Here is a 24,990-nt window from a genome sequence, read left to right on the forward strand (position 1 = left end):
TTTTGTAGTGGCTAAGGAAGACACCCAAATGAGGAACATATTTAAAAACTACCCACAAAATAAACCCAAACAAAAATCCCCCAGTTCTCAGGGACAAGGCAAGAACACAATGCAGAGTTTTTTTCTGACTCGGCTTACATCTTTAATACAGTGTTAAATATTGGTAGGGGACACAGGCAAATGCACAAGGCATTCCTAAATGAAAAAGCAAACCAGGTATTTCCATGTGATTAGTATGCTGGCTTTTTTTTCCCCCCTACGTTCCAGGTGAATTGAGCAGTTCAGCATTCAACCGAACTTTTAGATAAGATTTTTGTTTCAAGCCACTGCATTCTGGACTGGTAGGAAGAGAGAGACTCCAGTCTGGGGGATCCAAATGTGCTGTAATGTTTTGATGATGTCCATAATTCCATATTAATTTATAAAAAAAACCTCACCAAAATTGTTTCTCCTTTCTTATTCTTACTCAAGCTTTCATTTCCTGGGCACAGCTGGGCTGAGATGACAGAAATCCTTTAAGAACATCTCCCATATAGGGCACTTCCTCAATCTAAGCATTAAATCAGTTCAAAGTAATGGTGGTGCAAACCTCAAATCTTGGTCCATATTTTGCCCTCAAAGACGTTTTCTGCCTACTTGGAATCACAGCCCAGTCATTTGGTTGTGCTAATTAAAGAATTCCATAGGGTTCTGGAAAGTGATCTGCATTTGGGAGAGGTAAAAGTAGGAAAGACCTTGGAAAGAGCCAACCTGGATGCTCCAACACCAATCAGCAGTGAGGCCATGGCAGGCTGAGACTGTCACAGATGATTTCTTGGACGTCCTCATCCAAAAAATCTTCAGACACAGTGGCCAAGAGAATTCCTGATCTCTAATTTTCTCTTCCAAACAAATTTGTGAGAAACATCAGTACTTGGGGTGAGGGAGAGGAATGATGGCTTTATTTGGGCTTTAATGACTCCAGACCTCCCTAAATGACTTCTCTGGAAATGCAGTGGCAACTGCCCAAAGCCTGTTGACTTGTGTTCCCCTCCCTAAAATGGTGGTTTCAGTTTATTTTACCCATCTGAACGCTAGAATGGGCCTAAGGTGAAGATCTGTGGCCCTGCTCTCATGAGAGAAGACTGGTTCTCCCGAAAAAAAGCTGCTTTTACTGATGTTTCCTCCCTGGATCTGGACCAGAAAGAGAAATGCACTTCATCCCAAGGTTAGAAATGCTGGTGTGGCCCAAGAAGGATGGGCCTGGTGACAGCTGCTTGACCAAAACTAATCACAATTTTTTTCCCTCCTCTGGTAATTTTTAATGTGCCCCAAAAAAGAAAAAAGCTGGCCGCAGCCCTCTTATTTTCGCTCTAAACGTGGCCAGTGTGCTGGTGAAAGGAGACAATTCTGGCAAAAAAATAGAGCTGAATTTATTTTGCAAAAGCTTTTCATAAAGGAAAAAAAATTGTTGATCATAAAAACCATCAAAAGCACAAAGCTTTTTAAGCAGTCCTGAAGTGTAAATCTTCCACAGGTTTGAAGCATCTTTCCTGAGGCTCTGTATGATAAAATTAGGAAAAGTAGGGAGGTATTCCTCAGGTATGCTTTCCAAGCTCCATGGCTGCAATTAAACTGCAGCCATACAGCAATTACAGATATTTTGCACTTTTTTTAGTTAGCTGCTAACTATTGCCACTTTATCCAGCTTGGAAATACAGCTGCATTATTTTTGACCTCTTACTAGAACTGTTGTTTTTCTTAGACTTTACTGTGGAAATTTTTGCAAAACTTTATCAATTTTGGAGTTGAAAAAAAAAATGCAACATTGAGCTTCTGTGGAATATTGCTTGCATGGTTTAGTGTATACTTACTTTAAAGAACTGCTGTATATTGCTGATGCTGTGTCCCCACTGTAACCACTGCCATTGGGTCAGCCAGTATTAATGACAGCACTCAAAACACAATTGCTTTTAAATTACAGTCACTATCCTCTACAGGAGGCTTTTGTTTTTTTCCTTTTATGAAGATGATTCACTTTTTTCCCCCTGTTTTCAGGTTTCTGAAGTCTCAAGACAGCTAGCAAAAGAGGAAATTCAAACAAGGTATGTGGCCCTTTCTCTGGTAGGGAAGGCTTCGTTTTGAGGCAGCCAAGCAGCACAGGAGCCCCGGGAGACAGTGGCTGATTAACAAGTCTGTGGGGGCTGGCAGTGAGGGCTGCAAGGTTGGAAGCAAACTTGGTGTAGCCGCTGGCACTTGCTCCCTGCAGGAATAGTGAGTTCATTTTTGTGCGCTTCCTGATGCTCGCTCTGCGGTTGGGAGCTGATAGAAGGCAACGCTTCAACTTCCTGAACCCTCTAAATAAAGCATCCTTTCTGTAGGGTGTTTTTTTTAATTTTTTTTTCAGAGAAAGGCACATTGTACTCTCTGCTTTGGTTGGATTTTCGTATTTGGCTTTTTGAATAGACAGCTTTGGTGGTGGAACAGTTGGAAACTGATTTCAGAAAGGCTCAAATGTATGGCAAGGAGAAATATCACTGGATATTCTTCGCATACTTCACTGGAATGGCTTGGAGCTGCTCTCAGGAGTTTATTTACATAGCTGCTGTGTCGTGCCACAGCTGCAAGGGTGGCCAAGCTTCCTCTTTAATCTAAACTCCTTTTACTGAAGGTATTAATTCACAAATAGCTTCAGTTTTCTTTATTTCTAGGTTTGTTTCTTTCAAGAGATTATTATGGCAAGACAGTGATTATTTAAATACTTGAATTAATACATATATTAGCTCTTGTAAATTCAGATGTAGCAAAGAGCAAGTTAGACAGTCCCCATCTGTTCATTCACACCATGATGTGATCCAGTGTGCTTGGACAGCGAGGATGCAAAACTCACACCCATTTCCTAGTGAAACCCCCAAGAGGTCACCTGTGAGAAGTGTTCATTTTGTAATGTTAAGAAAAATGTGGTTCCCTCCAAGGGAAAGTCCTTTACAAGACAAGGGGTTAGGAATTTAGCTGGAATTTCCTGTTCCTACCTAAGCCAGGTTGAACAAAGTAGGTAAACCAGCACTGAATGCTCCATATTCTGGATTTCTCATTATTCTCAACCCAATAATGACACTTACTTAGCATGATTCACTGCTTTATTACGTTACTAAATCACATTTATCTCCATCAGGCCTCTTTTTCTCCGGGGTATTCTGTTGGTGTAATTCTTTTTTACCAGATGTTTGATATTTTGTATGGTTCCAATGCCAACACATTGTTTGAAACAACAGCAGTGAAGAGTTAACTCCCACAAGGAGAAAAAAGACAAAATGAGTCCCCACAACTGGCTATCTCTTAAGAAATCAGCTCCTGCTCTGACGTTTGCTATAGGCAAAGTAAAACAAAGCTCTACCAGCAGTAAATCAATTCCTGTGTGCGGGTACTGTCAAAAGGAGCTGTTCTGGAGCTCTCTGATCCAACCTGTGGGCCAAGTCATGCTCATTTTATACATCCCAGCGTTTTGAAATGCCATTGTGCTCCGGGAAGAGCTTGGCTGGCTCAAATATGAATATCCACAAGGTAATGGGTGTCTTCAGCTGGTGTGGGAAACTTCATTGGGTGCCTTTAAAAACCAGGCCTTTCTCAAATAAGCTATTAATTGTGCATTGCTTGTGGTAAGTTTATGAAAAATACTCCAGCTACAGATGGGCTTTAAAATCAGAGTTGGATCTTAAATATCAAAATGTCTGCAATGGTTTGTTCATTTTTTTTCCTTGTCTATTAGAAAGATAAGAAACAAACCCAAAGATTTGCATCCAGACTTTCTTATAGCTTCATGCTAAAGCTCCGGGGTGCCTGCCAGGTTTTGGCCTGCTCCCATCTACATCTATTGTATTAAAACAGTTAAAGGCATTCTTCTCTTCCCCCTTTTCCCCTGCAGCTGGAAAGCACCATCCTCTGCCCTTGAGAAAACAAACATCAATGCTGCCTGTTGTACAAGCCTGGTTCAGTTTGCTTCACTGGAGCAGCCCATGTATCTGTAACTTCATCCAGCAGGGAGGCTGCGTAGGTGTGCAATTCAAACCTTTCCAATCAGACAATTTTCAAATGCATTAAAAAGCTCAGCTTCTGTCAGGAGCCTCCCCTGTTTAGACAAGGTGAGCAGGAAATTCAAGCATCTTCCTAAGATGTGAGGGGCGGAAAATGAGCAGGAATAGGATGATGTTGGCCTATTTAACCTGGTGAGTGTTTTTGGAGTCTGAGGACTTTCTAATATTGTGGATTTACATATTTAAGGTGGATGCTCAGTGCTGCAATGAGGTGTTTCTGTTGACCTCTCTGTGGATAAGCTGCTTCTCCTCTGTGCCTCAGCACTGGAGTGAACATTAAAACCTAGGACATAGACATCAAGGTAAAATTCCCCTGCATTAAAATACAGTCAAATACTTCTATAGAGAGACTTAATGTCAGAGTACCACTGCAACCGCTGAATACCAGTACCTCTGAAATTGCTTGAATATTTTCTTCTCTGAAAATAAGTAGCAGACTAGAAATGAGAGTTGAGAAAGCAAGACCTCCTCACTTTTACAATGTACAGAGGAATATGTGCACCAGGGCAGTCTGTCAGCACCCGCTGATGATTCCTGCATCTGGGTGCTGTTTCACAGCAAAGCCTGTATTCCTAGCTTTGGAACAAAAGATTACCAGAGATAACTGATGGAAAACATATCCCAGTTATTGACTAATCAGCCTCACCTTCACCCTGCAGCTAATTACAAGGTTAAAACTGTACTAAAAATATCCATATTTATCCAAATAACCCATTTGGTGTATTTCTGCTCCAGATAAATGAAGCAATGTTCCATTATAATCTCTGACCATGTTTTATCTTTCTCTACGTAGACTTGTTATGACAAAATCTCTTCCATTTTAATTAAATTTTTCCAGATACCATCTTCATAAAACTAGCACTCAGAGAGGCATAATCATTATTTTTAATAGAAGAGAGTTAATGCTTGTTAAATATGCTGAAGGATTGTCACTACTTATGTTTCCTGTCTGCAAGGAGAAGAAGAGCAAGGGTTCCTCAGATCTGCTTTTCCAGGGTGATCTTTCTACCAGTTTAAGACCTGGTGTACAAAAGTGGGTAGGTTCTGGCTAACTTTGAACATACAAATCATCTGGCAACTTCAATGAGATGTTTCAATGGCACCGGTTTAAAATGGAGCTTAAGTACTTGACTGCCTTCAGGATGTGATTTTTTCTGCAAAACTGCTGATTTCATAGGACTCATTTCTAGTTAATAGCTTTCTCTGCTTGGACCTGGACTGAGATTTCCAGTTCATTTCATGTGTATCACTGGAGAGCTACGAGGTGGTGACAGCGTTCAGCTGCTGGCACAATCCAGCCGGAGCCAAGACAAACAAACCTGGAAGTGAAGGAGAATGATGCCTGTGCCTTAATTTCCTTGGGGGGGAAAGAAGCAAAGGTGACTGCAAGTGTAGGACTCCTATCAGTTTCAAGCTTCGCCATGGCAAGCATATGCTAAATATTTTCTAAAGTGACCTGAATTAACCTTCTTGTAGTGGCAAAACCTGTGGGCCCCTTTCGGTGGCCCCCATGCAGGCAGAGCTGTCAAGGACACAGCAGTGCTGCCTCCCTGCTGACAACACACAGGGATGTCTCGGGTACCAAAGGACACTTCAAATGGCCCCAATAACCTGTGTTTAGGCAACAGAGCTGTCCCTTCCTGACAGAATGGTCCCAAATGGGGCTTTACTCCCAGGCACTCCAAGGACAAACAATGCTGCTGCTTGGCCAAGTTCTGAAGTTCATTCTCAGGAAAACTCCCACTGATCTAAGGCATGCCAGGATTTCATTTACTGCTGGGAAATGTGAAACTGCCCTGGCTAAAGTATCTTAATTAGGCTATTAGAGCCTGGTATAAAATGGCTGAGATAAACAGGGTCAGGAGGGCAAAGGATATTGTCAATGCATTGTAAAGCCTTTCCTGCTCAGCTCAAGCTGCCTGGAACCACATTTCCATGAAATAAAACACCTGAGCCCTCTGTGTGGTGGCTCCTGGAGGGCCCCTGAGTCAATGCTTTTCACATAGTCAGCACATGGGCAGGGAGCCAGAGCTTCTCTGCCCTCTGGTGCCTTGCACTGCTTGGACTTTCAGTTTCTAATTCTGGGGTGTTTTAACTCTAGTCCAGCTTTGGGGTTTGCAGTGTGTGTTTGGGGCAGTTTGAAGGGCCTCATCTTTGCCTTTCCTGTGCAAGGGCTGGTCCCTGAATGAGGGCTCTGGCACCTGTTCTCTTCATATGGCTTTTCCAGAAATGGTTTAACAACTGTGGTGATGCCAGGAGACTGAGCTGTAGGAATCCGGGAAAGTGTCAGATCTAGGGCCTGTATATGTGTGTACATAGAATCACAGGATGGATTGGATTGGAAGGCACCTTAAAGCCCATCCAGTGCCACCCCCTGCCATGGGCAGGGACACCTTCCACTATCCCAGCTTGCTCAGAGCCCCATCCAACCTGGCCTTGGACAGTGCCAGGGCTGGGGCAGCCACAGCTTCTCTGGGCAACCTGTGCCAGGGCCTCCCCACCCTCACAGGGAACAATTTATTCCTGATATCCAACCTAAAGCCACCCTTTTTCAGTTTAAAGCCATTCTCCCTTCTCCTATCACTCCATGCCCTTGTAAAAAGCCACTCTCCAGCTTTCTTGTAAGCCCCATTTAAGTACTGGAAGGTGCTATAAGGTCTTGCCAGAGCCTTCTCTTCCATAGGCTGAGCAACTCCAACTCTCTCAGACTGTCTCCATAGGAGGGGGTCTTTGCTGGTGTCTTTGTATCCCAGCCAGTACAAAATACAGTGAAAAATCCAATATATTCACCATTAAAGAGCAAAAGAGGGACCTCTAGAATGGCATAACATACATCTAGATGATAAACCTCTTTTTTTTAATTTGGAGACTCCTAATTTCTGATCTCAGCAATTTATGCTCAGCAGTGTAATAAGGTTGGAAGTTACAGATCTGAGAGATTAAATCTAAGTGTGAAACCCTCAGCTTGTTACTCACTACCAGCAGTCTGCACATGCCTGCAACTAGATCAATATTCTTATAATTTCAGAGTTAGTATTTGATCAGGCTCTTAGACCTGAGTTATTGTTTCTTCTTTTTTTTTCTTTTTATTCCATACTGTATTTTAAAAAGAATACAGTGGTTAACGGGTCCTACTGCTGAGTTTGCTTGTAATTAGGAGAGCTGTCTCAGGGAGGTAAATTACACCTGAAAAATCATAAAAAGTAGAAATAGTTTGATTCTTAGAACCATTAGTGAAAATCACATTTTTGTTTAAAGAATGCCCAGTATTTTTAAGAATAAGAGTCCCCCGCTGGGGATAGCCTTACCTTGGAACTGAACACTTCCATCCACTTCTGGATATGTATTTTGGTGGGCTAGTCCTTGGTTTTGGGCAGTGAACTGAAGCAGAGTGTGTTTGTGCAGCCCCTCTGAGTCCCTTTGGCCACCGAGGCGTGGGCTGCAGCCTCTCTGGCCACTGTGCCCTCTTCCAGCTGGGTGTGCTGGGGGAGCTCTGGCAGCCCCACTCTGGTGAGTGTGGGGAGGCTGCGATGTCCTGGGCAGAAAGTGCTTCCAGAATGCTCTCTACATTGAGGGTGGGTTTTTTTAATTGCTAAATCGGTGGTAATTTTCTTACGGAAATGTGTTCTGTTGGGGGTGAGAGGAGCCCCAGCTGAGAGGGGCCCTCAGCCCTGTGTGTCCCTGTGTGCAGGGAGGGCTCCGAGCAGGGCCCAGGCTCTGCTCCGGGGGGCCCAGCCATGGCACCAGAGGAACGGGCAGGGACTGATCCCAGGAAGTTCCCCCTGGACAGGAGGCAGAACTTCTGTCCTGTGCAGTGACCGAGCACTGAACAGAATGTCCAGAGAGGATGTGGAGTCTCCTCACCGGGGATATTCCAGGACAGTCTGGACACAATCCTGTGCCCTGTGCTCTGGGATGGCCCTGCTGGAGCACGGAGGTGGCACCAGCTGCCCCACTGTGTCCCCTTCCAGCCTGACCCATCCTGGGATTCTGTGAACTCCTGCACAGCACTGCAGCATGGTTTGCTTCTCGTTAAAAAACATTAACCAAAGGAGTTGTGGTTCCTGAAGTTTGCAACCCATCAAATAGAGGGTGACACCTTTGGCGACCACGCCAAGCATGCTCTCTCAGCGGAGGGGCCGGCTGCGGGGAAGGGTCTCCGTCCCCTCACGCCCCCCGGTTCCGGCTCTGCTCCCCTCAGCCGCTGCCCCTGCGGGTTGCGGCCCCGGGGAGCCGCCCGCGGGCCCGCACGGCGAGGAATCACTGAGGGTCCGCACGGGGGTCTCGGCAGCCCCTCTCCCGGCCGCGGGGCAGCAGGGGCCGGTCCCTGCTCGGTCCAGGCTCGGTCCCTGCCCGGGGCTCGGTCCCTGCCCGCGGTGGTGCTGCGGGGCGGGGCGGGGCGGGGCGGGGGCGGGCAGGGGCGGAGGCACGGGCGGGGGCCGGGCCGTGCAGAGCCGCGCTCCGCGCTCCTGTCAGCCGTCTCGGCACCTCGGGGGCCGCGCTCAGCCCCTCGCCCGCCCGCCTCAGCCCCCGGCCTCCCCACGGATCTCTGTCATTTGCTTTGATTTTATTTTAATTTGAATTTAATTTTAAATTTTTTTTTTTTTTTTTTTTTTTTTTTTTACCACGAAGGGGAGGAGCGCGCGGAACCCAGCTGGAAAATGAGCCAGAATGTCTGAAAAAATGTCCAGCTTTCTGTACATCGGGGACATCGTGTCCCTGTACGCGGAGGGCTCCGTCAATGGGTTCATCAGCACGCTGGGGTGAGTGCGGGCCGGGCGGCGGAGCCGGGCGCGCTGTGCGGAGCCGGCCCGCGGGCAGCGCCGGCGGCAGCGGCACAGGAAGGGGCGGCAGCGCTGCTCGGCGGAGCGGGGAAAGTAGGAAGTGATGGGGAGCGGCGAGGGATGAGAGAAGTTCCCGAGCGGGGCCCGGGCGGCCGCGGTGCCGGCGGCGGTGCCGGGATCCGCGCTCGGCTCCTGCCGGGGCTGCGCCCCCGCGCCGGCCCCGAGCGCGGCACCAGAGCCCCCTCTCTGCCCTGCCCAAACGCCTTCGTACGGTCTTTATGTGTAGCTCACCTTTTAATTAATTAATTAATTAGGTTTAATTGTCCTTCCGAGAATTTTTGACAAAGACGTAAAAGGCAAAAACCTTTTCTTTCTCGCTCATCGTCGTAATTAGCTCGTGAAATGTGCATCCCTTTATTTCAGGTTTGTGTCCAGCAGAGTCTGGTTGTCAGTGATGAGATATTTATAATCAGATGTTTAGCTTCATGGGGATGCTTTTCCCGTGAGCTCTTTGTGGGGTGAAAAGATGTACTTTAACTGTGGCTACTTCACTGAACCGCTGTTTGTTTCCATTTTTATTAACGGTGACCACTTTAAATCGCCCTTTTGGAATCCAGGAGGGAAAGCCTCAGCGCAGAATGACAGAGATACACTGATACATTTCTTTACGTTGATACACTTTTTAAAACCATGATGTAGTTCGGTTGCAGTGACGTGTCCCGAGGGTGCAGTGGTTTCCTCTGATGTTTGTCGGAGAGCTGCAGGAGTTTCAGTGACTTTGTGGCGTGTCCCAAAACCTTTGCCACTGGAAACAGCTCCTGCGCTGCATGGTTTTAAGTGACGCGGTCGGCAAGGCAGGTCAAACTCTAGTAAACATCTGCTTAAACATTAGTGGTACCCTCGGAGTAGCAGTGAAACTTGCTAAGGCAAGTTAATGTGTGCCTGGGTATCGCTCCTGTGTTTGTGTTAGGCTCCCTGTGTTCTGAGATCCCTGCGATGGGGGGACTGTTGGTATGAAAATGCAAACAATGAATGTCCAGGTTAACTTGGTGTGCTTCTGTTACTGTAAAAGAGCTGGTGTTCAAGGTCTTTTATATTTTTTGAAATCTTACTGCATCCAATCCTTGCTGTTCACTCTTTTGATCTGTTGACAAGTGTTTTTCCATGGTTTGTTCCTCTATTTGTTAATTCGGCGCCTTGTCTCTCCATGACTCCCCATGTTGTCTCACATCTTTTGTTTTGCTGACTCTTACAACTTTAAATCCTGTCTGAAAACTTTTGCTTTCTGCAGCTGTTAATTGCTGGATATTGTTTCTTATTCTTGTTCACCCCAGCACTTCCCTTTTGCTGGCACAGTCTGTTGTTGGTTGGTTGTGTTGTTGTGTCTCATCGCTGGGTTCTGTTATCCAGAGGAAGCTGAATGTGCCGTGCTTTTGCTTTTCATTGTGTTCCTCCTTTCTGAGAACACCTGCTCGTGTAGTGGATGTTCCTGCTCTGACTGGGGCTTCTACAACTGTTACTTGAACACGTGTTGGCTTTGCCCTGTCACAGGATTCAGACTGCTGATCCTCCCCTGATCCCTCGGAGTTAAGGCAGGACATTTACTCACAGTTTTATAGAGGAGAAGCCAAGATCCAGGCTTGCCTAGGGCACATGGGAGCTCTTAACTAGAAGAAACAAGTGAGCTCGAGCCAACGCTCTCTATCCAGGCTCTCATTTAGCCAGAAAACCCAGCTCAAGAAAACTACCTGGGATGAGACAGAAGTTCAAGAATGCTGATGTACCTCTGTTGGCTTTTCAGTACAGCTTTTTTGTGCCCTGCTCCCTGGCATGGCAAAGGCAGCTGCAGAAACAGGAGGCTGGAGTGGAGGAGCTCTGGGAAGCTTGAAGTCACCAGTGGAAAACTCCCATGGCTACTCAATGGGAATGCTGACCCCTCTGCTGGTGGTACAAGAGCTTGGACTGAAATTCAAAGTTGTGATGCCAAGTGACATTATCTGTGCCAGCTATTGCAATTGCTGCCTTTGGACTGGCTGCAGCAACACAAGAGCCAGAAAAACCTCTTATGTTCAGGCAAAAAGCTTGCCCAGCTACACTTTTGGTGTGCAGCCATTGCTGAACTCCTGCACCTTCTGCATTCCTGCAGGTTCTCTGCAAATCTCTGGAAAGAGGAGGCCTCACCTTCCAGAGGTGCCTCTAGTTGGTGAGGACAAAGTGGAGTAGGACTGGGGATGATTACTTGTTCATTTGAATGATTCATTTGACTGATGTGAATCCTTGTTTGATTACACTTGCTTGCGTTGCTCAGGGTGCTGTTCTGAAAGGTTAGCTTGCCCAGCACCTCTCTTACACTACTGAGCCCATTGGGGAGTCTCATGCTGTTCCAAAAACTTGAAATCCAGCTCAGGACTAGTAACTGTTCAGCAGGGACAGTTTCTTTCAAGCTGTCAAAGTCTAATTGTTTCTTAAACAAAGCGTGAGCGAGGCTATTCTATAAATAAGGTTAAAAAGTGCACAGCACCTTCCCAAGCAGGGCAAGTCTGTCACATCAGTGGACCTCACTCCTTGAAGGATCCAGCTCAACACATGACTTTTGATGGAGATTTTGAAGCATAGGCTGTTTCTTGAGTTTTGGAGTATTTTTTCCTCACTTGCTAGTGCAGAAATTTTCACGTGCTCAGTGTTCCCAGAAAACTAAAAGCCAAGAGGAAGATGTAGCTGAGCTGTCCAGATCATGTGTTGGGCCAGGTTAATATCTACTGTAACCTGAGTGTGGAAATCTTCCTCTGGTGTGGTCTGGGAGGTGTGAAGCTCCTCAGAGGATCCGTGGCCCTGTGAGCATGCTGAGAGGTGCTAGATGAGGGCAGGAGTGCCTTTCCACACCTCCTTCTACAAAGCGGGTTTGAGAGTTGCTGGAACAACATTCTGTAGGTGAGTCCCAAAGGCTTGGAGCACTTCTTGGAGCTGGAATAAGCCTGTGTTCTTGCCCTTCTTGTCTCTGAATGGTTTCATTGCTATAAACAGCTGGTGGATGTGAGCATGAAGGCTCTGCTTTCAGCTTTGATCCCTCTTAGTCAGAAGAGGAAACTGAACCTCTCTTCCGCATCTGAGGCTAGTGCTGTAGGGTGGGATGGGAGTGGGGAAGTTGGGCACTGCTGCTCCAATTCTTGCTCCTGGGTCTATATTTTAAAAGAGACCAGTTTTGCTCATTTTTGGAAGGAGAGGTGTCACCATCTGTCTCCAGGAGAATGTTCTAGGCAGTGGATCCCACAAGAAGAGGGGCACCTGTGGATCATGGTATAGGAGAGGGTTTCAGGCCTCAACATTCCCAGCTGGCTACTGCAGACCTTTGGATTCCTGAGGTACTGAGAAACCGAGCAATTCCCTGCTGTTTTTTTCTGCTTGGCTTTGGGCTTACTCTGGGTTTGGATGCTGCTTTTGATATGTGTAGTCTGGCCTTTCCAACCTCAAGGGTCTCTGAGCTTCCTCACCTGCCCTCCTGCCTTTTAAAAAATGAGAGTGCTTTTGGATGTATGAGCTGATAGTTGAGGAAATGTTTGGGCAAAGCAATTTACATCCATTGGTAGCATTCTGTCATTGCAAGATATGTTTGGTACTGGATTACTGAACTGTCCTAATACTGTAAGGCTTTCCCTTATTTATTTAGCTTTTAGTGTGTTTTGGCTTCTGCACAGCTGGAGGCCTTGTGTCCCACAGGAGGTGTGTGGCAGGACCAGGCAATGAATCCAGTGATCTCGCAGTGTCCTAGGCTGGTGTTGAGACCACCTTTCCCAGTATTTTGGCTGTGAATGCTCTCAGTGATGCAAGGTGGCAATTAAAACTGCATTCATCTCCTTTCAGTACAATGAAGGGGAGAAAATATTCTTGATTGGAGAGGTGGGAAAAAAAAAAGAAGTAGTGACAGCGGCCAGGATCAGCTGTAGGAAAGTTTGATGATGGGCCTGTTAGTCACCATGGGGAGCTGCATTCCTGTCTGACCTCCATAAATGTGCAGTGAGAGATCTCCTGGAACATAATTAGTGGAGCATGCAGCACAACCCACCTGCTCTGTGATGGATGGCCCTGGATGACGAGGATGCTAGTTACTTCTAATTAGCAGCAAAAATTGTGTTGTAAAATATTTTGGACTCATTTCCTTGCATGTAATGTTGATTTTTTTTTAATAACTTTTCTTAATTTGTGGAAGTGCTTGCTGGAACTTTCTTACTTGAAATATCCCAGATTTATTCAGGCTTCTTCCCTGGGTTTTTGTGAATTAGTTGTCTTGTTGAACTTGGACTTCACACAGGGGTTGAGTCAATCATACTCTGTGAAGAGACAAGATTAAGTAGAAAGTGCTTAAGAAGCAGCATCAATCAAAATGTTGCAAGTATAAAAAAGGCTAAAATATGTCATCTTGGTGGCTTCAGGAACGGTGCTAAGAGACAAGATGTAGTGACTGATGATGCTTCCAAGACACCAATGTGGTGTTTTCATCAGTGCACTCATTTTTTCAACCTTTCTCTCCTGCTGTCTGTAAGTACAAGCTTTGGTTAAGGAATAGAGTATCTATCCTTTAATTAATAGCAAAATTTTTCTTTCATGTGCCAGCTGGAAAAAGGTAATTAGTCAGGAAAGAATAAAAAGCCTGAAGAAAGTGAGAGTGGCATAACTAGAATTACTCCTAATTTGATTCTGACACATAATCAAATAATACCTAAAAGAGAGAAGGGAATATAAATTTCAGCTTTCCTGTGGGAAAAAGTACTGGTATGTTTTGTTTCCTAGGTGCTTTATCCTCTAGACTGATGGAACCAATGAAATTTGACAGTTTTGATTGTGTGATCCTGTTTTTTTTTTTTTTTTTTTTTTTAATACTGTGTAGGATTGGCATTTTCAGGAATGTGTTCTCTTGGTTGATTTTCTAATGCAGCAGCCCTGGTCTGAATTCTGCAGCTGCTTTGACTATGGTGATGTACACTTTTCAGCTACACGCTGTGTTTCTTTTCTGTGATAACTAATAAGCTCAATTAGATGCATTATTAACTACTTTCATTGATCTTACAATAAATGCCATGTAAGTGGAGATGTAGGCATATAAATACACCTCTGTATCTCGCATACCTTGCTATTCAATCCATATATCAAAGCTCATATCCTCTGTAATTATCCACTCTCACTAGCAATTAGGCACTGCTCCAGCTTTTATAACAACCTTATTTTGATGCTTGTTTCAAATACTCTAACAGCAGTGCCATCTTTAAATAAACAATGAGACAAAGCTTTCCACAAAGCAGCCTCAGGGGAATGCAGCAGGCCACGAGCCCCGGGGAAGCTGGTTTGTTTCAGAAGTTTTACTTGTACACAGAGCACAGCCTGGGTGTGAGGGAACATAACATTAGGCTTAATTACAGCAGTGTGATTTATGAGGCTGTATGCTTAAACGTAATATCCTTGGTTCAAAGGGCTCATTATCAAACAGAATTGGAGAGAAAATGGGGGTTGGAAGTCAGTTTACCCATAAGCTGTGTGGTGTTAACTGGAAATAAGAGAGGACTTGGATTTTGAATTGAGACAGGACATACAACTTGTGTAGTTCTCAGCTGGGCCGTGGGTGATGTGGGGAGTAGTCAGGAAAGAGAGGGTAGGTTGTTTGACCTGCGTGTCCTGAAGTCTTTTTTACCTTGCTTTTATACAATGAGGGGATTAAACTAGACCACCCTTCCGTGGTTCTTGGTGTCACTAGGAACCACAGTTAACCCTGTATTTTAAAAGTGCTGCAGAGGAAGAAGTCAGTAAATCTCTGACTTCCCCAGCCTGGAAGATTGTTTCCCAAGGGGCACACGGACCTTGGCTCAGCCAGGTGTTTCACAGCACGGCGTGGTCTTTGGAACCCTCCACTGCTGGTGCTGCTCAGCTGGAGCCTGAGCCTGTTTGTTGGGCAACAGCACAAAGCCGTGTCCTCTGCACTTGAAAGTCTGGTTTCTGCTTGCTTTGAAAGGCCTGCTGCTTCTTGTAGCAGAAAAGGGATGTGGGTGAAGTTCCATCACTTTGATACAGTTGGTATCAAAATGGAGAAAAGAAAACGAGCAGTAGTTCAAGGTTTACTTTCTACATTGTCTGGGCTGTGTTTTGTCACTTGATCGGAGATGCATATTTTAATTCTGTTAAAGGATATAATACCCCTTATGACTGATTCCTTTAAACCTTCATTTGTTATTTGTAAATCTGATTCCATCTAATTACTTGAACCAGCAGTTCCACCACTATGTAGATGTGTAGGAACTTCCTGAGACGGGTCCTGGTTTCAGCTGTTTATGGTGCTAAACCTTGATGTTTTGGACCCAGGGTAGATGCCTGGAGCTGAATGTTTGGGTATGGAAAGTTTCAAGTAAAATGGCTTTTCTGAGAACAGGATTAGCAAAAAACCCCCAAACAACCACCAAACCAAACAAAAAAGTGTGTTATCCCTGATTTTTAAAAAAACCCCAAGAGTCTTGCAGATGTGTACCAAGAGTCTTCCTGAGCTGCAGTGCTCTCTCCAGCCCTACTTCTCCAGCATGGAGGGCTTGTCTTCCTCTGCCTCTGTGGAGTTTTGCCCAGGTTTGGCAGGTTAAGTTGAGGAAGTATTTCATCCTAAGACTTTGTGGGCTGTTGTGATACCTGCCTCTTGCTGGAGGGCAGCAGTTTTACCTGGCAGGGGCAGCTTCTCCTCTCTGCTGACACTGGGCACCAAGAGCCCTTGACCTGACCTGCAGCTGTGTGGGAGGCGAACCCCAATTCCCAGGATTTCTAGATTCCTCTCCTGGGGCATCACAGGAGAGCTTCAGCTGGCCAGCTGCTTTGTGTTCCCTGTCTCTGGAGAAGTAAAAATCATTTCTGGTTTTAGTGCCTCAGTTCACTTCAAATATGAAACAAACCGAGAAATTACATTCTTGCAAGGTAAGGTTTTGGAAACAGAGTTAAACAAGTAAATCACAGGGTTAAAATGTACTAATTCATGTCTGATATTAAGTACTGCTTGAGGTTTTGAGGGCCTGTTTTGGCCGCGGTAGCCAAAAAGTTGTGTCAGGCATGTTCTTGCTGCTCTTGTTGCTGGTTTTGTGACTCTTTTTGTGCCTCAGTCTCTGTCTACCTCTTATCCTCATTTGTTTGCATGTTTTGATTGCTGTTGAGTAGAAACAAAGCATTGTCCGAAGTGTGTGATTTAAAACCAATTCTTGTTCCTTGCTTAGTAATAAAGGAAAGAGGACCCTGAAGAGTGGGTTGTAGGCTGCAGAAAAGAATGTGAGGAAAACAGCCTCCTCTGTCCTTCCAGTGCTCCCTTGCTGGATGAAGAAGAGGAGGAAGAGATGTGTGTTGATGAATTTAGGGTGAGAAATGAGCAGAGCAAGTGTTAGAAGGGAAGTGGGGCTGAACAGGAGCAGGAGCTGGACAGTTATCAAGAGATCTGCAGCCCCTGCTGTGAGAAAATAGCTCTGAAAGCTACTGACAAACTCCGTTCTTTTCAAAGGGAAGAAGTCAGCTTGCCATTGCCACTGTTTACTTTGATATTTCAAATGATCGAGGCCTGTACTAAGGCTGGTATGGTGTCAAATACTTGAATATTTGTTTGTTTTTTGTTCTGAGGGTTTCTGGCTTTGTTCAGGAAAATGAATGTTTTATACCATCTTCTCCAAGAGAATGTCTGAGGTAAAATACCAGTTCCTCAGAAAGAAATTGCAGTTTTAAGATGGCCTGTGGTACTTTTTGTAACAACAGAAGTTACATAAAAGAACTGTGCTACTTGGTAATCTTCTTATATAATAGAGTTTGGGCAATTCATTTGGAATGTCCCTTTAGGTCATTGCTTCTGCATGAGTGAAGGTATAGGATTGAAATTTATGTGAAAACATTTGGCAGGAGGAGGCTGGAAGAGCATATCCAAGTGCCGTGGTTATCACTGTGGGTCCCTTCCAACTCAGCTTGCTCTGATTTGACACCCAGTTAAGCTTCCTACAGCTCTTTTCTGTATGATATTAAAACAGTAGTCAAGTTTTTGTTCTTTGACCTCTGACAGATAAAAATCAATGTCATTTAAAAGGAAAATCAACAAACAAACCCTGAAATGAGGCTCTTTATATGAATCTCAAAATACAGAAACTTCATGTGATCCAATGCTTGGGTTTCTTATCTTGATTTTTTCTTAGAGGCTTGTTTGAATTTCAAACAGCTTTTTTATTTTCTGCACTTGACACACACAAGTTAATCAGTGCTGCAGGGGCAGTTGAAAGGACACAGAATTAGGGAAACAACTGCTTGAACTCTTAGGAAGCCCCAGATTTTTTATACCTGCTTTCCACAGTTAAAAGACAGTAATCCAGTTCTTAAGAGTAAATTTTGGTAGTTGTGTCATGTTGAGCACTGTGCTTTGGAAAATTTAACTTGGCAGCTTTAGAGGGCAGCAAAGCTGGATGTGAGCAGTATAGTTTTGTCCCAAATCTTGCAATACCTGACTTTATTTGTAAAATACCAACTCCTACAGCTCTAGTACTTTTGGATATCCTCAGCTTCTCCCATGTGTGCTTTGCTTAAATATTCTCAGTCACCTTTTCAGTCTGGCTAATATTTTTTTATTGTTCAGAAACAAAAAATAAAGAGAGGAGGCAAACCCAATGTTTTAGGAAAGACTGGATATCACTTTTGAAAAGGCTGAGAGCAGTTCTTTGTTCAGTTGTGAATGCTGAAAAATGTTCAAATGCATCACTAAGCAAGTTTAATTCTCCTGACCAAAGAATAAAAGTTTAAAGCCTTCCTAGAAAGCTTTTTTTTTAAAAAAATCCTTTATTTAAAACAAACAACCAAACAACAACCAAACAACAAACTGTGTGGAGTGAAAAAGGTTAACTGCCTGTCAGTAGTGTTTTCTTTGATGTTTTAGACAATTTTTTTAGGTTATCACTTTTTGCTAAGGTGGTCTCAGTTTCAGCTGAATGCACTGTCCTTGCCTTGCTGTCTGGCACTGGTGAGGGTGCCAATTCATAAACTGCTGCTCTAAATCTGACCAGGCTCAGTGAGCTTGGCTCTTTACAGAGAGCTGAAAAGTCAGGGTTTAGTGGAGAGTTTTGTGGAATTTCAATGGAGCAAAATGAGGTTTTTCCATCAGGCTTGCTGATATAAAAATCAGGTAGGGCAACATGTATAATGCTTCCCAGGTTGAAGACAGAACAAAGTAAGTCAAACTTTACTGTCAAACTTTACTTTTTTCCTAAGTCCTGAGCTGATGTATAAATTTTGGATTTTAGTGTTGCGGTGAGAACTGTAAAGCTGATTACTTCACTAAATACAAGAAGTCCAAGTTTCAAATAAGGTTTTCAGGTATCTCTATAGATATCCTTATGTATCATTGCAGCATGCTATTTATAAAGAATAACCTTGCCTTTAAATCATAAAAGTACAAAATAACATAGAGAAAAATTAATGAATTTTTTATTTTGGTGGTGAGGAAGTAACAATTTATTTGTGTCAGGCTGGCCGAGCTGATTAAAGGGATGGAGCACCTCTCCTGTGAGGAAAGGCTGAGAGAACTGGGATTGTTCACCCTGAAGAGAGCCCACAGAAAAGATGGAGATGGACTCTTGACAAGAGCCTGACAGGACAAGGGGGAATGGCTTCACACTGACAGAGAGCAGGTTTAGATTGGATATGAGGAAGAAATTGTTCCCTGTGAGGGTGGGGAGGCCCTGGCACAGGTTGCCCAGAGGAGCTGTGGCTGCCCCATCCCTGGCAGTGTCCAAAGCCAGGCTGGATGGGGCTCTGAGCAAGCTGGGATAGTGGAAGGTGTCCCTGCCCATGGCAGGGGGTGGAATGAGATGATTTTTAAGGACCCTTCCAGTCCAGGCCATTCTATGATATTATATATTCTTTTCCTCAGAAAAACTAACTCACAGAATCGTAGCAAAGTTTCATGACATTATTTCCTGTATAAGTGATTTAAGATGTAGGTCCTCGTCATGGGTTAGCATAGCTACGGAAGTGATTCTCTTTCAAAGAGGTGCTTACAGCTTCCTCTCTGACCTGACAGAACCTATCAACTGGCTACTTTGAATATTGACAAAATATGGAAAAAGAATCACTTCCATAGCTGTGCTAAACCATGACAATCCTACACCTGCAAATTTGTAGACTTAAACTGCAAAGATGTCATGAGACAACTTTTTAACAGAACCTGTTGAATAGGATCCAAGTTCAGATTTTTTACTTCCCTGGCTAGATCTTCAGGAGTATTAAAAGGTAAATTAAGATTTGATCAAGAAACCCCTCAGAGACAGACACCTGGCTGTTCAGAGAGGGCACTGCTGTGGCCCCAGGGCAGCTGCAGGGTCTGGCTTAGATGTTTGCTCAGTTTGTGTTAGCAGTGCCTTCTCTTGCAGAAACAAAACAAGGTCAGGACCTGGCAGGCAATTAAGTCTTGTCTGTATTAACTTTTGTAGTTGAACAGGTTTTTCTGCCACTGAAGGCAAGGACCAATGAATGTCCCACACCTCCTACCCCTGTAATATCTAGGATACAGTAAAACCATGGTATGTAAAGTTTGGTTATAACAGCTCATTTGAGGCTGTACTGTGCATGGGGCTGGTGGAGTCAAACTCTCCATTTCATCTGATCCATTTCCTTTTTATGTCGGATTAAACTGTCCCCTGTGATTAGGCTGCTCTTAATGGAACTGTTTTCCTTGAGCAGAGCTGGAAGCGGGACAGTGCTGGTTTGAGTTTTCAACCATGTACCTAAAGTATGTTTGAAGGGAAACAGTGGATTAAGGGGTGGGACACGAGCAGAGGCTCCACTTGCGCAAGGTTGTTGACAAATTGTGGAATATAACCAAAGACTCCAAGTTCTGGGCCAGTGCTCTTTTGTAAACATTGATCTGGTGAGCTGTTCAATGCATAAATTGTTTTATATTGGTTTAGCTCACAGTAACTGGGCTTACCTGGGTGTAAGCCAGTTGTGACAAAGCTAGTTAGTTCATTAAGGTTTCCATGTGTCAAAAGTTGCGTTGTTTCATTTTAAGTATGTGTCTAAAGATGCAGAATTTATCATTTCAAGAAAACTCTGTGCTGAAGAGAGTTTTACACTTGCTGGCATTACTGTTGTGCTCACCCATTGGGGGGAACCTTGTTGACTGACAAGTATAATGAATGTTCTTAATTTGTAATAGAGGTGAGGGAGAAAATCCTGCGTTCTTTCTGCAACCTGATAACTGGAACAATGGAAGCCACCACCTAAAGCACTTACACTTGGTAAAGCTGAGTAAAAGCTGGGCTGTGTTACCCAAGAAACTTCTTAGAAAGAAATTCAGCATCATCAGGGCAAGGTGTACAGGCCTGAGTGAGTACAGAGAACACAAAACAAAAACATCAGTCATAGACAAGAAAATCTCTTTACCCAAGAGCAATAAAACGAGTGTGTCACTGAGCACTCTTCTCTCTGAAAACTGCTATTAAAGAAACTCCTGCTCTTTGATATGTCCTGGATTCAGGAAAACAAGAATTCACAAATTCTCAGACTCATTGGACTCAATGATCTTAGAGGTATTTTCCAACTTAAATGATTCTATGATTATATAAAACTATTTCCAAATGACTAATGAAGAAAATACCCGACACCATCTCAAACTTTCCTTTATGGCAGAAACAGCCCTTAAGTCTTCAGAACTGACATAATTGCTTCTGACTAACAATAATAACCTGGTATCATGAGGTGGATCCAACTCCCAAAGTGCAAATTTGTGACTTGTATTTGTGTGCAAGAAGCAATCACAGAAGAGAAGAGAGACCAGAGAGAATTTATATTACTTCTACTACAAGAACTGGAAGCCTTGGGGGTAGAATTAAAGCAATATTAAAAATGCCATCTGGAAAAAGACCTGGGTGCATCAGTAGAAGTCAAAGCAAAGAAATTTCCTAGTGACACTTTGAGTGATGATTTGCAGGTGAAAGTGACACTTTTATGGACAGCAATTAAAAACTGTTCAGGCAAGTCAGGGAAATGAGCAGCAAATAAAACCACTCTCAAACAGCAGTGTGGGGTCACTGAGTTGGTCAAAAATGTGTTTGCTGTGGTCCTGATCTACTTTTCCACAAAATACAGGTGAGGAAAGCTTTGGACTGCTTTGTGTTTGAGCCTCAGCAGAGAGCTGACTTTAGGAATGACCTCGCAGATCAGTTACTCAGCTGTGGAAGCACAGGTATGAGAAGGCAAAGGGCAGCTTAGAAGGTGACAAAATAGGACAGAAATTTTTTACCTCTTTGGGGAAAACTTCTCTTGGTGCTTAAAATGTCAGATGTTTTCATTTTAATCTGAGGAAGAAGTACGTGGTCAGTACTATGCTGAAGCATCTCGAGAGCAGCTTACACATTTAGCTGTAGGAATTAATAGGGCTGTGCTTTCACCGGTGCTCACAGATCTGGGAGCACCAGGGTCACCTTGATGCCTCACCCAAATTAACTCTTTGCAGGTATTGCCTTAGGCAGACAATCAAGGAACTATTTCAAGGAATGACTGCTGCAAAAGGCATTGCTTTTTCTTTCCTTCTCCTGACTTGCAAAACCTTCTGAATAAGGAGCAAAATCTCCTGAATCACTCACCAGATGAATGTATCGCTCCTGGAACAGATTTCAGATCAGCCAAAAGCTTAAAGCTTTCACAGGAGACTGTTTGGGCTCTTGTGATCATCTGAAAGTACAGCATCCTCTCAAAGTGGCAAGACCAAGGTTTTCTGATCTCATCAGGCAAGTTTGGAATTTAGAAATGAGGTGGTACACAGGTGATATTATTCATTCAGAAGTTGTATCATGGCTTTGAAACTGCTGAAGTTGGGGGTGCTGGAAGAGTCATGGCTGATTTGCAAAATGTATGATTTGGTGACGTGTAAGCAGGAAGTGGAAAATGGTGCAGGAAATGTGACGCTGACAAGACAGATAAAAGAGAGAGAACTCAACAGTGTCTTATGGAGGCATCACTGGAGTGTGTGGCTGAAGAGCTGAGGGTTTTTTTCTGCCAGAGAATTGGTAGTTGCAACTGTCCACTGACATAGTTGAGATTTCTTTCACAAACTCACCTGGTGCTTGTGAAGTCAGGCACCAAAGGGCACTGCAAATAGGAGAAACCAGGCTGAATGACTTTTGTAGATGTAGAAACAAGAGTAAACCAGCTATGGATCGAAGGAGAATTTGGAATTCCAAGTATTTTGCTAAGTCTTTGAGACTGCAGGCTTCCAGGAAAGATACCCTCAGTGTGCCCACAGGCTGATGGGTGTGGGTAGAAAGGATCATTATGGACTTCTACCTTCAACTCTCTTATTTTATAGATTCAGGGAAATTAGGGCACTGTGTCCCACTGCTTTTGAGGAATTTAAAACAGGACTGGATGAGAATGTGAATTATACTCCAGAAGTTATTTTGTTTCAATATAAAGCAAATCTTTATATTGTGATGAAATTTTGGGGTGATGTGGACTGTGTAGAAGATCAAACACTAGGCTGGAAAACCTTGTTCCAAGCCTGTTTGGCAACATGAACATCTTTTGGATGAAATTTTACAGGAGAGCTTATGAAGTCCAGAGATTGACTGGATGTGAGTGAGACATAATGAATCAAGGAGAATTCAAACCCAATTCCACTTTGTGCCTCCTTTTCCTATGTAGTTGAAATATGTGTTAAAATAGTCTACCCTTGTAGTGACAAGTGCATAGACTAAGATGACCAACTTCATGTCCAGATCAAGAATAAGGATTTCCAACAAGCTGAGGTGAAAGAAAGCATTTTCTTAGTAGCTGCTTTTCATCTATAATCTCAGTTTAGCAGAGGTCATAGAAGAACTAAAGGAATTTTATCCCTTTAGCCCGAAAGGACTGAAATGTCTTGTCAGCTCTTTTTTTAAATCACTTCAGTCCTCTGAGGATAATGAAGATACTGTATTCACAGGCTTGCCTGAGTGATGAAATATCTTCAAGTATCTCCAAATGCTGTCAGAGTGGTCTCTACACCTTGGCTGGGGGTATCTGTGTTGGTGGATGATGTTACCTATTGAAGGAGCTTTGGAATTTCTATGTTTTAGCTGGGTTTTGGTTGTTTTTATGTGCTGGTAGCTTGAGGGATCAAATCTGAGTACTTGTTTTCTAAGGATTACTGAAGGCACTCATTGTTTCTGTTAAGAAACAGGTGCAAGTTTTTTCTCCCTGACTTTTGCAGAAAAAAAATATGGATCGGTTTTTAGGGTGGACCTTAAATACCTTCTGTGACTTCTCAGTCCTTCTCCATATAAAATGGGCCTGAATTATTGTGAATACCATGAGGTGTGCATTATTTAGTCTAGCTGAAGAGGAGAGGGAGGAGGATTTTCCTGTGCATTATGAAGTAGCTCTTCCCATGTGGTTTGGTCCCAGTCTGGGGATGAGGGATTTTCTCTTTGGAGGCCGCTGTTTCCACCTTAAACTGGCACCTGGGTGTCCAGATGAAATTCCATGTATCTGGATTTCTGATTCATATCAGCCCTAATGTGGCAGCAGCTGCTTTCAAATGGGCCTTGCCTAGAGGGGATTGCAGGGAGTGCTGTGAAGTCTCATTTTACTTCTTCCACCTTGGCTACAGAGTGCTGAGAGGAGGGCAGGTGGGATATTTGTGCCATCCCTTGCAGATGGAGAACTGAGCACTTGCTGGTCAGCTGTTTTGTGGGCATTGTGTTGCCAGAGTATCTGATTTAAATGCCATTGAAAGTCTGCTCTACAGCAATGACAAGATCTCTTCAAAGTTAGCTGGCAGGAACTAGCAGAACTTTGGTGAGTTAAGTGCTGTGATACTTTTTTCTAATTTCAGGATGACAAGTTAGAGACAAGCTTTTCTGTTGTGTAAACACAGAGCTTTAAACACAAACAAATAATTATTTTTGGTGCTCTTTTCCTATGACAAAACCTAAACTTGAAAGGTAAAAATAAACAAAAACATGTTCTAAAATCTTTTCAGATTAAGGGTTAGAAAAAAGAAAAAACCAGGGCTCAAGTTCACTTCCAACTTACATAATTGCTGACACAAAGCTGCAGTCCAGCCAGATGAACAGCACATTGTGAGGTACAGGAATAATTTGTAGTCCTTTTGAGTAACCAGAGTAGCACACAGCAGATACATGCAGTGGAATAAATCCTTGTCTCTGCATCAGTTTTTCTAAGAAATATGATAATATTTAGGTTTAACCAATATCTGTTTCTATCTTAATGGATCACAAGAGAGCAGTTAATTTCTGATGTCTTATTTAGAGCCCTGTACTGATGGAAGAATTTATAGGTGAGTAAACTGTGGTATCAGAGATGATTGTGTCTTTTGCCTTGGTGAATAGTTTTTCAAACCACAGAGGCTGTGGATGTAGACTTACTCTGCAAGCTGTTTCTTATCAGTGGCTTCACATTACTGCTCCCCATCAAAACAGTTTATATGAATGTTTCTCAGCCCTCTCTAAGCAATATGAGCTCATATACTTAAGCAATTTAGTAGATGATTTGTGCCAACGGGGTTGACTGTTGCTTAGAGACCCTCAGGCTCTGAAAGGTTGTAATGTGAAATGAATGACCCAGATTAATGTTTACTTTTGCCCTTGCCTGCGTTTGGGTCAACTTAGTTCTTTTATTGAACGCTGTGATCTATGGGTTTTGTAACTCAAAGTAGTGCCAGGTATGCTGTTTTATTTCCATCTGTCAAATCAGAAGATAGTGGGGAGTTCTGCTCCAGAGAGGTGCTTGGGGCAAGGCTGGCAGCTGGGATTTCCAATCAGGGAGGAAGCTTGGGAAGAGCATGTCTGTTTTAGCAGGAGGCCAGACCTTCTGCCACTCAGGCTGAAGCATCTCAATGTCCTCTTAAACGGAAGTGTTAATCAAAATATAGCAGACTAATTGTTTATGTGAGTGGATGAGATTATCCCAGACAATGTGGTGCTGTTTGACTTGGAGAAGGAACTGTGTAACCGTATGCAAAGCTGCACCACAGCGATAGACGATTGGCTTTTTGATTAGGTCATAAAATCTGGGGAGGTGATAAAAATGGAGCTGATTTTTGGGTGGGGTGCTCTGCTATCTTTTCAGATCAGCTTATAGCTGTGGAGTAT

General features: G+C 43.8%; 1 protein-coding gene across 2 annotated transcripts in view; it reads left to right on the forward strand.

Annotated features, from left to right (window-relative positions):
- Nucleotides 1–8,716: 8,716 nt before the first annotated feature.
- The window catches only part of ITPR2 (inositol 1,4,5-trisphosphate receptor type 2), a gene marked incomplete at its 3' end in the record, with an annotated part of 242,672 nt that continues 226,398 nt past the window's right edge, over nt 8,717–24,990 (forward strand). For both annotated transcript variants that reach the window (XM_082280065.1, XM_082280066.1), the window contains exon 1: nt 8,717–8,836. In XM_082280065.1, the coding sequence (XP_082136191.1) occupies nt 8,745–8,836 (92 nt within the window). In that variant the 5' untranslated portion in view covers nt 8,717–8,744. The remainder of the gene's footprint in view (nt 8,837–24,990) is intronic.

The sequence above is a fragment of the Coloeus monedula genome (assembly GCF_965178545.1).
Source record: "Coloeus monedula genome assembly, chromosome: 4".
Taxonomy (NCBI): Eukaryota; Metazoa; Chordata; class Aves; order Passeriformes; family Corvidae; genus Coloeus; species Coloeus monedula.